Here is a 16,927-nt window from a genome sequence, read left to right as displayed (position 1 = left end):
TAGGAGAAACTGAAAGGTCGTCTGCGAGTAGTTGTTAGGCTAATATATACAAGAGACAAGAGATTAGATAACAATTAAAATATACAGTCCTTCAAACATTGAGCTGTTTCTAAAAACAAAAAGAATCTTTATTTTCAAAATTTTAACACTAAACAGTTTCTATAAAAAACACACATATTTTCAAATTTTATTCAGAAAAACCCACTGTATATGATTCATATCGGTTTTGCGCAGGTTTTGAACTGTAAGTTGAACAGAGGCTTGTTAACAGCAAAATAAATGTTTGAAAGTGTTTGGGCCAAATGCTGTATCCACTTACTCAGCTGATATTACTCAACAATGACTGTAATTATAGCCACTACATTTCCTTTATTGTGCAACTGGTGAACTCTAAATCCATCCATATTCTCTGCACAAAACACAAACTATCAAGTATTTTTCAGCAACAGACACCCAATGTTATCAGAGTATCCAGTTTGTAGGCCCAAGCCATCAAAACCTTGTATTTATTTACTAAAATGTTACAAACTGAACTTTGATAGTTTAGCATTTTGCCAAATAGACTTATTTGCTTTCTTGGTGAGTTAGATAAGAGGATTTATACCACTATCTTGTATGTACAATAATTAATCAGCCAGGAGATAGTTAGCTTAACAGGGTGAAACAGCTAGCGTGGCTCAGTCCAAAGGTAACAAAATACACCTGACAGCACCTTTACAGCCTACTAATTGATATGCTATGTCGGTTGATTAATCTATAAGAAATCAAACTCAAACTAAAGACAAGCACCTGAAAACCATAAACATTTCAGAAGAATGCGTAAGGTCAAGTAAGCATATTCCCTTTATATGACGTTTTTATGATGGAGTTTTAATTGATGGTCTCATGTTGTTTTACTGATGTTAAATCTCTTCTTCTGTTTGTACTGATGTGCATTGGCACAAAATGTTAAATCAGCATGTTAAAGACTCAAAAGTGATGTTATTACTATGTTATACCTAGCAATTTCATATTTGTGTGTGGCCATGAAAGCAATAGGTCAGAACTGTCGTCTGTATACTCCTCTACTCACTTCATGAACTATTGTCTACTAGGTGATTGTAGAGTTTACAATCTGGGGATTGAGCTTCAGCTAGTTTAGTACATGATTTCTCGATCTCCCAAAATGGGCTTGGTTGTCATCTAGGATGAAAGCTGACATTTGATATGTCCAGCACATGATAGGTCCTTGTAAATGAGACAGTGTTCTATTGACTGATCATATCTTTTAGGTCAATTCAGACACAGGTGCTCTTCAAAACATAAACTTTTGGCACACTATGGGAGGAGCAAAGTTCAGGAGTACACGCCGAGGGGTCCCAATATAGAAAATAATGAATTGCCCAATTCCTCTTCCACATCCATTATGATTATATGTCTGGTCAAGGTTTATCACCTGCATAACTGTCACATATTTGCATGTGAAGATCATCCAGTGTACGAGATATAAATGATCATCAAATGACAAAAGTTGTGGAATAAAACAGATTCCATTTATTAAGAACTGTTCCTGTAGAAAATAATCCAAAGTGGCAAATCTTACAAAGTAGTCATCAAAATATTTAATTTCACTTAAAACCAAAAAGCTTCTGGAAGGCACAAGTAAAATAACAACAACAATAATAATGATAATAAAACATGCTAGGATGAGCTAGGCTAGAGGTGACAGAGCTGCTGCCAGATCACAGATTTGACACCCACACCAGAGCCAGTGTTTGTTCATGTGTCCCCTGAGCAAGACGCTCTGTGAAGCTTCTTGTAAAAGCCTCAGCTGAATGAATGAAACGACAAAAAAAACCCAAAAAACAAAATCAACATCTGTATCAATAAAACATCTGGTAGAAATGCTCTGAGAACTGTGAATAACATATGATCACTGGTATGACATAGTCATTACAAAGGAAAGACAACACTGAATGTGCTTCCTCCAACTTCCTCAATGGAAATTTCGGTACCTTGCCAGTTCTTGAGTGTTTTAGCATGGTTATTGCTTTCACTCTCAACTATGGCTAACATATATATATATACAGGGCACTTAACAGAAAATACTCTGCTAAAATATCTGTAAAACAGTATATTATGTAAAAATCCATGCTTTCCAAAGCAATAAAAAGTAAATCCTGATAAAAAGCCATTTTTAAGCTGTAAATCCCTAGCATCTATTTACCTCCAACACCTGCCCCCCCCCCTGCTTTCTCAAGATCACCCAGCTAAACATTGATTACTATGAAGTATGTTGACAGTGAATCCAACTTCACCTGAGAAAAAGAAAGAAAGAAAGTACTACATTCGCTTCTTCAAAAATCCAACTTGGAACCCATCAGCATGTCTTTTGATCATTACAACCTAAAGCATGGTCCATCCACATACAGGTCCTTAGCCTTGCAGAAGCTTGTTGAACTCACGTGAGCTCATGTCTGGAGAATATCCATTGAGATCCATCCATAGCATCAGCAGGGGATGGCCAAACCAGTCATTCAGTAAAAAGGAATGATTAGAACAACGATAAAACCTGGCACCTCAGGTTTCAGGTGGGAGTAGAATCTGTACAGAATCGCACCATAAACTAATTGTAAACCTTGGTTTGAACAAAAGCATGATCTATTTCTTGTGCCAAATTTATTAAGAAATCAAATTTAATTGACAATTTTCAAGAGAAATGTGACTGTCCAGATTAATATTCGGAACCAAAGACCAATGACAGCTTAGCAGATGCCATGTTCGGCAAGTAAGAAGCAGTCTTGGTGGTGCCTTTGTGAAAGAAGGAACTAGTCCATAATAAATTGTAAAAACAATGCCAATTGGCTCACAATAATTTTGTTCTAATGCCCACTGACATAATAACTCAAGCAAATGCCCATGGAACCTTACAAGGCCAGGATAGGTGAGACAAACTTTCTCACTTTGCAAGGCTAAACAAAAACAATGCATTTCTTGGAGCTGCCTCTGTTTACTACTTGATACCAAAAACTGTTACTCCTTGTAGCCGGTTTGCCGAGTGGCTTTGAGCCACTCATCCAAATCTGAATAGTGGACATCTGATGGCATGCTGGTGCTTGAGTAAAGACTTTGCAGATTTTTAAGAGGCTGGCTGTTGCCACTACCATCTTGCCTAAGTGGATCCATGTTGGTGCCATTGCTCATCGGTCGAGGAAGCAAGTTGGTGTAAGTATTTCCCTGGCTTTCTCTTGGAGATTGCATGAGTGAAGTATGGGTCTCTTGTCCCACTGTGATCTGGGACTCCTGCTTCAGCTGGAAGCCAGTCTGAGAGCTTCCTCCCATCAGGCCCTTCAGAAAATCTTCCCCTTCCATTCCCTCTAGCAAGGGGAAAGGGCCCAGGCCTTGTGACCCCCCTCCACCTCCAGGTACTGACCCATTAAAGGTGTTCTGGATTGAACTGGAGGTATTGAAATTGGTCCACACACTCTGAAGACCGAGGTTCTGGTTGCCTACATGATTCTGGGCCCGGGTCTCAGAAGTGAGCTCCTCCCTTTGGTGATGCAGGTGGAAGAGGCGCTGGGACTCTGACTGGCTGATTCCAGGTGCCTGGGGGGCTGTATCCAAGCACTGCAAGTCCCTCACGGAGAGATGAGGGAGACCGTTGTTCTCGAAGTTGTTATGCTGCATTCTGTAACCCGTTACACGGTTTGGCAACTGTTGCCTGTTGCTATTTGTATGTGGCAGATTGCTTATGGCACCAGAATGGTTTACGGTGACTGTTTCCATTGAGGGTGCTGGGTTGGGATTTGCCCATGAATGGCTGACAGGTACATTAGGAGCCTGTGATGTCATCATTACATTCTGAGGGGCTGGTTGGTAGGGTTGGTTGAATACAGTAGACTGCTGCTGTACTGTAGGTGTAGGCTGCTGCCTCAGGTACATGTTGGGATCTAGAAAACATAATGTTGTGACTTTTAGCACTGTAGAATAGCAGTATTCAGATCTGGAGGGAACTGATGTTGTGTCTGGCTTAATCATTTGAGAGAGAGATCCAAGTTACCTTTCCGCATGTGACTCATGGTACTCTGGGGCACTGCCTTTGGCCTGTTCATAGCCAGACAAGCAAAAGGACCACCTAAAGACAGTCCAGAAACATTTGTTGAATTACATACATGCACACTGACATACAAAGGACATGCTCATACTAGCACATGTGTGTGTTGCATCTTGTACTGATTATACTATACTCATATGCAGTTCCGTATCTCTTACCTGACAATCCTGATATCCTCATCAAGTTCTCTCTTCTGCGTTTTTTCTCATTGTAGCCATAAGGATCTGTACCAAATGCAAAATGTTCACATACATCACCTGAATATAATTTAGACACAGCAGAATGGTGATAGTTTCAGAAAGGTGATCACTGCTGACCTTTGTCATCGGGCAGATATCTGAAATCCATTGGTTCACTGACTTCCTGATCAGAAGGTCGACGCAGCTGCATGTGCACAGTGACCGACTCCATTATGGAGGTGTTATAATAGGGCGGAGTCTTGAAGACGATGGCTACTTGGCGATGAACATCGGCCTGGGAGAAGGAGCCTTTGGCTTCCCAGCCATCAGAGGAGAAAAATCGCACTTCAATGTCATCTGGAGGAAAGGGGGGTGATGGGATGACAGAAATGGAAAACTGAATGAACATTCAAAGAAATAGGCACTATTTCTATGAAAAGCAAAATGGACTAATGGATAAATGTAGTGAATAAAGATGAATGGAGAGAAAAAAGATGCAAGTTTGATGAAAAACATACAATATACTGTAAAATGGCTAAAATGAAAAAAAAAGTTGATAAATTAATTGCAACAGAACACTGATACCTTTCTGTACTTTGTCACACAGTAAGAAGATTTCATCCCCTCCCTTCACACTGCCACTGTTCCTGTTGACCCGACAGATCCTCAGCTCAGCTGTGTTTGGAGCTCCTGATGATGCAGAAACAAGTTAACATAAAAACATAAAACATGAAATCCATCAGGTACAGATCTAATAAGTCAGACTGCATACAGCAACTATGATGACATTTATTTTTACAAGAATGATAATGTCGGAATCTGCTTTTACTTGATCTAGTTGATCAATTGTTGTGAAAATCTAGCTTTAGTGGCTCAGCGTAGCATGTTCAATATTTGAATCAGGGTAAACATGACATTCAGTTTACAGTTCAAGCCTCACCAGGTTGAGTCACATATCACATGCCTGCTGTCAGAAGAGGAAGTGCTCCATGGTAACGGTGTTGTTTGAGGGTTAGTCTGTATAAAGAACTTCCTCTTTCTTAATTTGTGTGAGGAACATTGAACTAGTTCAAGTGCAACACTTGAAACAGCATTGAAAGAACAAATCTACTGGACACACGCACACAAGTCTTGCAACAAGCACTTACATGGACAGACTGCCAAGCTACAGGTACACACTGTATGGACTGCATGTGTAAACACAGCTCCTTGTGTAACTTCCTTGCACATTATTATTACTTTTTCTTTGTTTCAACTACTGGAACGTCAATAAAATTCTTGGTTTATGAAATGACATGAATATTAGCACAAAATATTTACAGCTTTAATTAATAATCATCATTAGCTCTTGAACTTCATTATCAATTGAGCCCTAAGGTGGACACACCAGGCAGCTTGTATTTCTGTAAGTACAATTATCTGCCAATTTCATAATGTTCTAATCACTTGTAGTTGCCCAAAATGATGTCAGCAGCAGCACAGTTTGAAGCAGACGGAACTCAACCACTCACTGTTGTCATAGATGGGGTTGGTGACGATGGGGTTGAGTGGTCGGGTGTAGTGGCCATTCTCATCCTGCAGAAAAACCTGGATACACAGGCGAACCACGTTCAAGTCGTACTCCTCTGTCTGCAGCAGCTGCTCGTGTGGCACTGAGGACACACAGATATACACAGGCGTCAGTGTCACAGCTCGGTGGGAGCAAATACTGACACTCATCAGACTGAAACATCAGACTGAAAATATGTAAGCAGCAGCAGCAATATACAGATGTAACTGATTGAGGTTGAGTTCATTTGAACTACTTTATACACTGCTGGGCTGTTTAAACCATGACAGTGCATCATATTTTATAAACTCATCAAATGTTTTACATGAAGAATTTTGATTTGATTTGTGTGGCCATAAATTTTATTTGTGCTGCGCAATGACATTTGATAAATTCATCAGCGTCAGGAACTGGTTTTTCAAGAAAAAAATGTCTTAGTTGCTCTGTAGATTTAGGTGAAAGGAGTATTCACTGGAACTGCTTTCTACTTACATGACAGTCCCTGTGAAAACTGCTAATAGCACAGCATGAGTAACCAAGATATGGTTTATGAAAATACACTTTGCTTTTTAATTGCTGTTTTGCAGCTGACGACCATTAACAAATAATGGCAGACGTTTCTCTTTGCACTTTGGCTGGAATTACCTTTTAAGAGCTGGTTGAACTCATTTTGTATGTAATGATAATGTAACCGTGTGCATCATAACTAATATAAGTGTGATTTAATGAACAAATGTGCAAAGTAGCATGTTGAACAATTAATGACATGACTGTGTGATAGCATCAAAGCACAGATAAATAGATAAATAGGTAGGTAGTCAAATCTGCAGGACGTCCGCAAAACCTCAACTTTGGATCGACATAAACACGTCACAGATAAGCTCTTTCAGGCATCCTCGGCCTACACTCTCATCTGCACACAAACACACACACACACACATATATATACATATATATATATATATATATATATATATATATGCAAGCGTCACACATACCGCCCTCAGAGGCAACATACCAACGCACACCTTGCAGGGAGATCTTTCACTGAGAGACGCCCACACACCAACACACAACAGGCTTTCACATCTGCCTACTTTCTCTTCCTCCATCTCTCAATTTCTATCTTTTGTGCTACTGTCAAGGCCATCCCCGCCTACAACTTGTCGCCACGGTGACGCTCTGTAACGTCACCTCAGGGTGGAAAGAAATGTGTGTCTGAGTGTCTGTTCAACACAAAATCAAGAGATGAGACTCCCAGCATGAGTGACCACAGTGGCTCCTGACGTGTGTGAAAGTGGTGGGACCAGAGCAAGCGTCAAGTCAAATTTTAAGCTTGGTTTTTGACTTCATCAGAATGTGTTTCTTACCTGTTTCATTGTGATTTCAAAAAGGTTAACACCAACACTATCATACCAGAACTGGTTTTATGCTGTTTCATGTTTGCCATGGTAAAAATATGTATATACAGCACACACAAAAAACAAAAAACTCAAGTCTGAATGAAATCACTGGTCACTAGTGCAGTTTCAAGTTTGCTTGGATTTTGCTTAGTCAGAAGTCACCAAATTTGTGAGGAAAAGAACAAAACAGCTACTAACATGTCTCTCAAAGCATTTAAGCTTCTCTTACAATACAAAACACATGTTGACTTCTGACAGGAGTCAACATGAAACTTCAGGCTTTATTCAAAAACTCTGATATTAGATATCAGATTTAGCCAAAACATGTCAGGCTGCCTCTAACTTTTAGGACAATGTTCCATATCTGATAGCATTCAGCATTCAGATTGTCCTCCCTGCTTCATATCAGCAGCAGTCTTGTGCGGATGCAACCAAACAGAAATAGCTAGACAGTTTAGGAAATGTGATTATTTGCTTTTTTTCTGAGAGATAAGTGTCTGTTAAATATGAAACTGATTAGCTTAGCTGAGCATAAAGACAGGGGGAAACAGCTAGCCTGAGTGTGTCCAAAAGTAAAAAAAAAATAATCCTCTAAACCCTGCTAATTAACACCTCATATCTCATTTGTACAAAAAAACTGAAATGTACAGTAAACAGAAGTTGTCTCCTTCAAGCAGAACCACACTAGCTGTTTCCCCCTGCTTCTAGTATTCATGCAGTACATGCAGTGGTGGCAGAAGTACTCAGATTCTTAAATAAAAATATTAATACCACACTGTCCTGCACTGAAAATGTTACTTAAGTAAAAGTATGTCTGTATTATCAGAAAAATGTTCTTAAAGTATTCAGACTCTGACTGTTACATTTTTATGACTCATGCATCAACGTAAAAGCAGCATTTGAGGTGGAGCTCATTCTGATCTATTTTATACAGGACTGCAATTTATCATTATGGATTAATCTGCTAATTAATTTCTCCATTAATCAAACTTGTGATAAGTTTTGTATTTTTAAAAATAAGTTTAAAAATCTTCACATTCCAGAAGCTGAAGCCATGAAATGTTTTTACATTTGAAGGGACCGTAATGATTATCAAAATACCGCCAATTAATTTTCTGTCGGATGATTAATCAACTAATCATTTCAGCTGTACTTGTACATTTTGTAAGTTTTGGGTGTAGAAATCTTCACTTGTAAAGGAACTACACAAAAAGTAAAATAAAAAAAAAGGAGAAAGTACAAATTTCCCCCTGGAAATACAGTGGAGTAAAAGCAGAAAGTGCAAAAAGAAGAAAATACTCAAGTAATGAGTGAGGTACCTAAAATATTTACTAAAGTACCGTACTTGAATAAATGCACTTAGTTACATATTTCTAGGAATGTAGATCTGTTGTTCAAAGACAAGCACCTGACAACTGTAAACATTTTAGAAGCATGTAAGTCCTTATGAGTTACTGTTTGGAATAGTAATTTTAATTATGCCAAACAATCTCTTTACAATAGCTAATTGTTATCACAAGATATAGCAGGTGCTCAGGTTCTTATATGAAAAAATATAAAAAATGTAATAAACATGTTGGGTCAGTTTCATCAACATTTTCTCTGAGAGCAGACGTACCATGTAGCATATAGAAGGCGCGTTCACTCACGAGATTTGTGCGTTTTGAACAATGACAACAGCAACCATAATACCCAAAATCAACATCTGGGAGCTAAACAGTCTCTTTGTAAGCATAAATTCATGCAGCTGTGCTTCACTTCAGATTTTTGTTAGGTCATCAGGTTTATTTGTGGTAGGAGGCAGATACACGTACAGAGTGGAGAAACTGAAGGAGGGAGAAATGAAGGCTTGCTTGAGTACGAAAGCGGAACTGTTATAGCGAATATTGATGGAACATAGTATTGTTTGTCTGTGTGCGTGAGTGTTTGTGGAGTGTGTTACTGAAGGAGGCTGGACAGGTGCAGGAAAGTGGGTTGGATGTAAAAGTGGTGGTGAGTGAGTGTGTGTTGTGGAAAAAAAAAACTGGGCCCTGAGGTAACGGGCATCCTGGTTGCATGAAGCTGCAACTGCATGGGGATATGGTCATTGGCTGTGGTGGTGACGGGGACGGTGATGCGGGGGATTGGAGGTGGGTGGGTGCGGGGTGAGTGGTTGGTGTAAGATGTGAGAGCAGAGTGTGAGAGTGAGAAAGAAGTGGAGGCAGGTGCCAAACATGACCACAAAGTGTGTCTCCACTGCATGACTCACAATGTCATGACGTTTCATGGGATATGCATCATTCAGTTTGTGTGTCTTAATGACTGTTATCATATATTAAAGTTACATGGCATATATACCTTCATTTTATTGGAACTACTGTGCGTAGCATTTTAACATGCTCCACACACACACACAGATCAGTTTTCTTCTGGAATAAATGAATAAAAGGTCATGGAAAAAACACTTCCAACATGTTAATTCTCTTCAGTAATGCAAAGACAAACACAGCTGCTGACATCATCTGTGTAACAGAAAGCATTCGGGTTTAAGGAACTTTTAAATGACCAAACCTCTGCTGATATTACTCGACATTCCTCTCCTCCATCCGCTCATTTGTCAAGGCTGATTATACTGAGTTGAAACTATTAATCTGCCAACAATGATATGAATTTCAAAGTTAACTCATATTTTCAGTGGGGATGATTATGAAAGACTTCTTATACTAATTCCATCATAATAGTTCCACTGTTTTAGTACCCTGTTCCACTGCAGCATTACGCTGCTGTCTGAATATTGTCACTTAAAGTGGAGAAAAGAAGAGAAATTTGCTCTAAGACACAGGTTGGCTATGCAGGTTTACTCACGATGGTTTTATACGACGAAGTGATAGACAGAGGAACGACGACGCGCTAACACAGGGATCAATAAGACCTTCAGCCTGTGTACTGATGCTTGGGAACAATTTCCCCTTGGGGGCCTGCCAACAACTCTATACCAGTTATTGTACATGCACTCATGCACCAGCTATATAAAGTGGTGAGGTTACTAAAATGCCGAGACGAGTACATTTCGTGGTCAAGAAAGCGCTGCGAACTGAGCAAACACTCACCAGGTGTACCACCGAAGTGTGAAATGAGAGGGAACAGTAACAGAGAAACATATTACTACATCACACACACACACACAGTATTCAGGGGTTAAGGGGTTCGTATGTGCAAGATGGTTGTTTGAGTGTGGGGGGCATATCTCTCTCTGACACAGGAAGCAGCTGAGTTTCACAGCAGAAGTGAGCTGAAGAGAGCGGAAGACCGGAGACAACAAGCTGTCCATAGCACAGGGTGTAGCAATAAATACTTTTCATCTCAGTTGCACTTCACATGATTATTGTCGGCATCACAAGACTATGAATCCTGCTCTGATTGCCTGTAATGTTGGTTAAACTAGAAATTAAAGCCACATTCGTTGTAAGCCAACAGAAGTACAAGCGAAACATCGAGACTGACAGCTAGTGATTACATCTGCGTTGAAGGTCAAATCCTGGGTCATCTAGTAGCTGCCTTTTAAATGAAGATACATTTGAGATGATAAACAGAACTACTTAAAGTGCTCCATTAAGGAATGACACGAGGAAGACGGCAAATGGTGATATGAAAGCATCACTTTTTCAAAGTCCACAAAATCACATTGCTGGTTTTATTCTCGTTTTCTATCATTACTCACTGAGTAATACCACAGACCACAGGAATCACGAAATAAAATATCCTGACTGGTAGCAGTTAGGACATTTGTATAGCCTACATACATCAGCGGAAGACAAGACCTGAAGTGTTTTATGTCTTCAACTTCTAGAACCTAAATTAGTTCTTAAAATTAAATAGAAGCCAGCAGGGTAATAGAGATGTTGTCATATATGGTGAAGCTTGGTCGACAGAGCGAGAAACTAATGTCAGTCTTATCACAGCCTTACAAAGTCTTATACTTAGAGTGAGTTCTCACACTATGTATGCAGGGCTTGGGCTTTCGGACAGCATTTGCCCGAGTGAAAGGGAAGAATCAGATGAGGACATTTTTGCAATCAGGGAAAGTAATAAATCAAAGCACTGTTGGAGCAAATTCCAAGTAAGTGAAATATGTGTGAGTAACAAAGAACTCTGAGGCCAGACATGGTCCATTTTTAAAAATGTATATCTGAAACAAATATAAGCTTAGAGCTAAACACCAAACACACACAATAAACACACACATGTTCAAATGAAACCAGATCATAAATCTTCCACTCACGGTTTTACAGTCCTGTAAAGCACCATACCCTACTTTTATCATCATCTCTGAGAGCTGGGGAACCCCCTCCACCCTCCCCCTTTTAATGAATCCTGCATTCCCAGCTCTCACGTGGCATCCTGCACTGTGCTGAATTGAGCAACTGTGACCAAGAATGGGGAAGTAGCTCAACGCCTGTTTGTACACGAGAACCGCTGTCTGTCTGTCTGTCTGCGTGCACCGGAGGACTGCAGAGTGAAAGCACACTGAGGAAATGGCATTATCATAGACAGTGCGGTGTCAAGAGAGCGGATTTTTGGTTTGATGTGAGGAAAATCTTTTCAAACTGTCTGAGAACTGGGTCAAGCAGCCTTTGAAAACAATTCTTTTGAATTGTTGTCAACCTGTTTAACAGTAACGACGACAGCAGGAGAATCAGCAAAAACAGCAGTAACAGCAGCAGAACATACAATGACCAAATACAATGGTGCTGTTCACTTTGTCTGCTGCTGCTTAGAATCTGAATGATATATTAGCAAACTGATGCTATTGGCTCACACTCATTTGTCAGGGATATAGTGATAAAAGCACAGTGCAAAGGCAGATATTCAAAAAGAAACTCTGGTACATCAGTGTTGTACAGGCTTCGTTGTTATTATGTGTAGAACCTTAAAGAATAGTCATACTGTTAGCCATTTGATTCAGCTATGTCCACAGCAATATCGACCTAAACACGGTTGGTTTTGGTCTCTGAACGTCTGGACCACCACTGCGACTGGACTCACCACTGAAGGGGTTGATTCCTCTGGTGATCCTCTGTACGATTGCGTCTTTCACTTCCCTCCTTCTCACACACTGGATGCCCAGATTCTGGAACCTGTGGGGATAATAACAGAACGGGGGTGTGTGAAACTGACACCATCGTGCTGTTACTGTAACACATCTGGTTTTGACTGTTTAGCCCAAACTATCGATTTTCTGATAATGTTTGAATCAAATCTGTTGGATTCATTTTTACTCTTTACATGAAAGGGCTGAAAGTGTAAATTAAAGTGAAAGTTTGCCCCAAATACACATTTTTCATCTTTCCTGTAGAGCTATTTATACATCTGGATTTTTATTATTTTCTTCCTACCAAACTACATCGTATCACTGCGCAGAAGAAGATGCGTATCTACTCAGTGGCGAGTGGCTCGTGCCAGCGACACGGTGGGACGTAAACATCACTGGTGTAACGTCAGCTGGCTTAGTTAGCTAGCCTCTATATGCACGTTCCCGCAAGGTGGCGCGAAAAGAAGTTATTTCTAACATAAAACTGCTCACAACAAGGTCTGTGGATTATCTTGAGTAATGGTCATGGGTCATGGTCTCTGGAAGGAGACATTGCCTGTTTGAGTTGAAGTGGAGCGTAATCTAGTTCCATTATATTCAAGAGAAGACAGACGTCTCTACAGCCGATACCTCCAGAACTCTACACCTCCCACCAAGAAAATCCAGATGGATGAGCGGCACTACAGCTAAGAGGAAAGACGTGTATATTTTTAATATTGGGGTTAACTGCTGATTTGACTGTAATATAGAAGTCTATGAGATATTTGCAAATTACAGCAAAAGATACTGACTCATTCACACTCTCAAAATACATGCATGAGTACACACACACACACACACACACACACACACACACACACTCTGTTTTCTCCCTCAAACACACAGCAAATATGGGTGATGTCACTTGGGGAATTCCCATATTGCCATCCTCATCACAGACATGGTTTGACAAATATGCTTTGTGTGTTTGTGTGTGTGTGTATGTGTTTTGCTGTATGAGTTTCCTCCACTGTATCTGAGAGGTCAACAATTTACACTCAGTGCTTTCTGAAACCGTCAAGTGAAACATGAAATACTGTTAATAGAGAGCATATCGATTAGATTGTGGTGTGTGTGTGTGTGTGTGTGTGTGCAACAGAGAGGGTGTGTTAACTTCTTCTGATGACACTGATTAAAACTGAGAGATATAAATACTCAAATCCAACAGTCACTCAGTGAGGTCAGTGAGTACTACCACACAGTACTGTTGGACGAACACGACCGTGGAAGGAGAACTCACGCTATCACTCTGCGGTCTGGACCAAACTCGGCCTCGTAGAATCCGTCTTTGCAGTCCTTCCCCACCAGGTCGTGTGGATGCGGTCGGTATGGCTCGTTCTTGGTCACCAAATAAACACGCACTTTCCCTTTACCGCAATAATTCAGGATCTGTGGAGGCAGAGGGGGGCTGTTTAAACAGTCGTTTACGGGCTGATATTCCTGCACTCGCATGCAGAAAGACAAAAGTGCAGAGGTGAAAGGGACTTTAAGGGCCTTGTGTATTATTCTATTGTACCAGTGTAGCCAGATGTGCTCCACAGGTGTTTTGATGTAGAAATAAACTTGTGAATCTTTGTGGTTGAGGAGATGAAAGTTTTGCTGACTGACCTGCAGACTGGGATAGGTCCTGTTGTTGTCAGAGCTGTTCTCGCCGGGGATGCTCCCGGCTGAGCGACCCTCACACTTGTACCTGAAGCGCATTCCCCGCTGCTTGGGCTGCTCAAAGATCTGGATCTCCGGCTCAGCCACTGGAGAGCGCAGATGACGGCAACAGTGAGTGAAAGGATGTGGAGAGGAAGGGATTAAGCAATGGGAAAAGGGGGATGTGATGATAGTGCAGAGCCAAGCTGAACTGGTACACAAATCAGATGGAAATCTCAGCTTTTTGTTTCGTCTGTTTGGATTACCACAGGAGTGGTTTTGTGTTTTGATATAGTGAGTTCACTAACAAAACCAAATGTACTTTTACCAACCAAGTTTCAGAGATTATTAGATTCAGATGACCAAACCGTGAATACTTCCTGCTTTTTTAAACACCACTGCTGAATTTTGGTAATTTTAGCTTGACTTTTGTTGGAGTAACAGGTGTCACAGAATCACACAGTCAATATTTAGGATCAGTCAAGTTAACATATGCTCAGTTAAGTACAGTTCTGACCCAGAAAAGACTGACTTTGCTGGTTAAAAGACGTCTTGGTATTTATGTAAGAATAGGCCTTGTTGAAAGGGGTTGTACTAAATGGCAAAAATCACAATCACAAAATCAAATCCTAAAGCCTGTGTTTTATAGTAAACATTTTGTTTCTCTCTTTGTATTTTGCAGACATGTCTGAAGTGACAGTGTAAAAGCACCAGAAGACATCTGCATCTTAAACACTATTACCAAATGCTGGCTTCAGAGATCCTCCCCTTCTATGATCTTTACATCGACGCTGTCAGCTATCTAAGCTTTATGGAAAACATGACTTAGAGTATACCAGGCACTGATTAGTGCTCTCTTTCTCCACCATTTTTCTTTATTTCTCCTTTTTGTTTTCAACACAGAGGGCTGATGGTGTCTAAACGTTTGTGTAATGAATGTATCTGTATTTGTGTATAACTGATAGACTCTAAAGTCTAGTCTTCCTGTTTTTGGTCAGTCCACTGCTAAATCATAGCATATGAACACTGTCTGGTTGATTTTCAGTGTCTTGGTTTAAATGATCCAGAATCTGGTTGAAAAGTGGACATTTTTTGAAGTTGTCAAGTGAGGTTAAGTTTCACATTATAATATGTGTTGACATGCATCTGGAACAATGTTATATGTAAACTAGATGTCTAAAATTTTTCAGCAAGAAATTAGATGTCTTAGATTTCTTAAAAAAGTGCACCTTATCAAATCTGAGCTATTCAAAACAAAGCATAAAACGAGTTTGTCTGCACCACGTTGACCCTTTTGCAAGAAACAAAACCTGCCCCACATGATGCCTGTGTGAGAGAGGAACTAAAACTGATCCGGGAAGTGCGTCTGTTTTTGGTGTTCAGTGTTTCCATTGATTTTAACTACACAAAAATTCATTTTTGTGGATGTGACAGCCAAGCGACAAGCACTCCAAAGTACAGTGTTGCCTCTTATGTTACAGAATCTAGTATGAAACAAGTCCCGTAACATTTCTGATATAATTAAGAAACGTATGTATGCCAAAAACAAAGCTGGTCGGTTTCGTCCTGCCTTCCTCATTTTGCAGATACTTTCACCCAAACACAGAACTTAAGAGATGATGTTGCTCTGACATTTACAATAATAAACTCATATGCCACAAACTATAAAAAAAAATGATGGTTACAGGAGCTTCTGGTTCTCACAAACACTCACACACCACACATCTGAAAAAAGTAATGCTTACCAATAAAACAAAATGAGGAAGTGAAAACACTGCAATACATTCACAGACTGTTTGGCTCATCTAAGTTTTGACTTGTGGAGACAGGCAACTAATTTTGACATAAGAGGTATTAAAAAGTACTTACTTAGGTGTGGATCGTCCCCTAGCATGGAGGGCATAAGCACTGAGGAGATAAATGTGACATACAGGCTTAGACACCAAACTTGCTAAATTATATTTCGCTCAAACTGGTTTGTAGTGTTTTGTAAGCACATTCAGTTCTGCTAAAGCTGTCCTGTAATTACTGGCACTGACTCCACAAACACTGTCAATCATTGCAACAAGGGGGAAGTTTCACAGTGCTGTCATACAGACTTATAATAAAAAGTATTTCACTTAACAATTCAACAGCTGTGTAGCTATTATACATATAGAATCAAGATATTCATCAAACTAAAATAAATACGTTTGATTCCGTCCATGTTTTTGAACAACGCGGGCAGGATTATTTTATTATGTTTTAGCTTAACCTCTGGTTTGGTTTGTTCATACACAGTAAATAAAGGTGTTGCTACTCACCATCCATGATGCACAGACACTCACTGTCACCGTATTACAAGTTATCGTCTCTTGGAGAACTCCGAGCTGAATGAGTGACAGCGGATCTAAAAAAGCAATATTTGTTAGAAAAGGGGGGAATTCCCATCGGTCACCGCCCAATTTAATCTGAACTGACCAATCAGAAGCCGAGTTTCACAGCAGCGTATTACACAGTGAAAGGGGAGTGAGCATTCTGAGCACCGTCACGCTCACTCCCCGCGCGTTGCCCGCCTGCACCTCCGGAGCGTACAGGCCGTGTGTACCGGCCGAGAAAAAGTGGATATGGAGGAAAATAAGGAGACGTGGTGCTGAGAAAAGCAGCGCTGAGTTTGGAATAAAAGGTCACGAGAAAGAATAAATGCAAATGAGAAAGCAAATCACTCAAATAATCAACTATTAGCAGGAATGTAAACCTGTTGCCTGTTGCCACATGCGCACTTAGTGTGAAGCATGGGAGCATCAAGTTCACCTGGATGCCTGATGTGAGCCAGCTGCTGGAACCAGCAGTTGGTGAGCGTAAAAGGTGGAAACAGTTAGCCTACCACTGCCTCAAGCTTACACACGGTATAATGCCGTTTCTGTAATCCTTAAATTAGTAAAATATATGATAAGAGTTAAAAAAAATAGC

The 16,927-nt window shown here is 40.2% G+C and overlaps 1 protein-coding gene across 1 annotated transcript; it reads right to left on the bottom strand.

Annotated features, from left to right (window-relative positions):
* Window positions 1-1,513: 1,513 nt before the first annotated feature.
* rel (v-rel avian reticuloendotheliosis viral oncogene homolog) lies at window positions 1,514-16,395 on the bottom strand. Its single transcript, XM_046401105.1, has 11 exons — window positions 16,279-16,395; window positions 15,845-15,883; window positions 13,943-14,082; window positions 13,575-13,723; window positions 12,250-12,341; window positions 5,784-5,924; window positions 4,858-4,962; window positions 4,411-4,629; window positions 4,252-4,317; window positions 4,040-4,114; window positions 1,514-3,929 (listed from the first exon to the last, which is right to left on the bottom strand). The coding sequence occupies exons 1-11, from the start codon at window positions 16,283-16,285 to the stop codon at window positions 3,013-3,015; spliced, it is 1,950 nt and encodes a 649-aa protein (XP_046257061.1). The 5' UTR covers window positions 16,286-16,395; the 3' UTR covers window positions 1,514-3,012.
* Window positions 16,396-16,927: the final 532 nt, after the last annotated feature.

The sequence above is a fragment of the Scatophagus argus genome, chromosome 10, assembly GCF_020382885.2.
Source record: "Scatophagus argus isolate fScaArg1 chromosome 10, fScaArg1.pri, whole genome shotgun sequence".
Classification (NCBI taxonomy): domain Eukaryota; kingdom Metazoa; phylum Chordata; class Actinopteri; family Scatophagidae; genus Scatophagus; species Scatophagus argus.
This window is presented reverse-complemented; position numbering and strand designations above follow the sequence as displayed.

Bases quoted from the DNA above. Each gene is read 5' to 3' on its own strand.
- rel (XM_046401105.1), bottom strand. The intron at 4,963-5,783 runs GTGAGTGGTTGA...CTGCATCATCAG, and splicing joins CAACCCCATCTATGACAACA to GAGCTCCAAACACAGCTGAG. The intron at 4,630-4,857 runs GTATCAGTGTTC...CCTTTCCTCCAG, and splicing joins GTGTGACAAAGTACAGAAAG to ATGACATTGAAGTGCGATTT.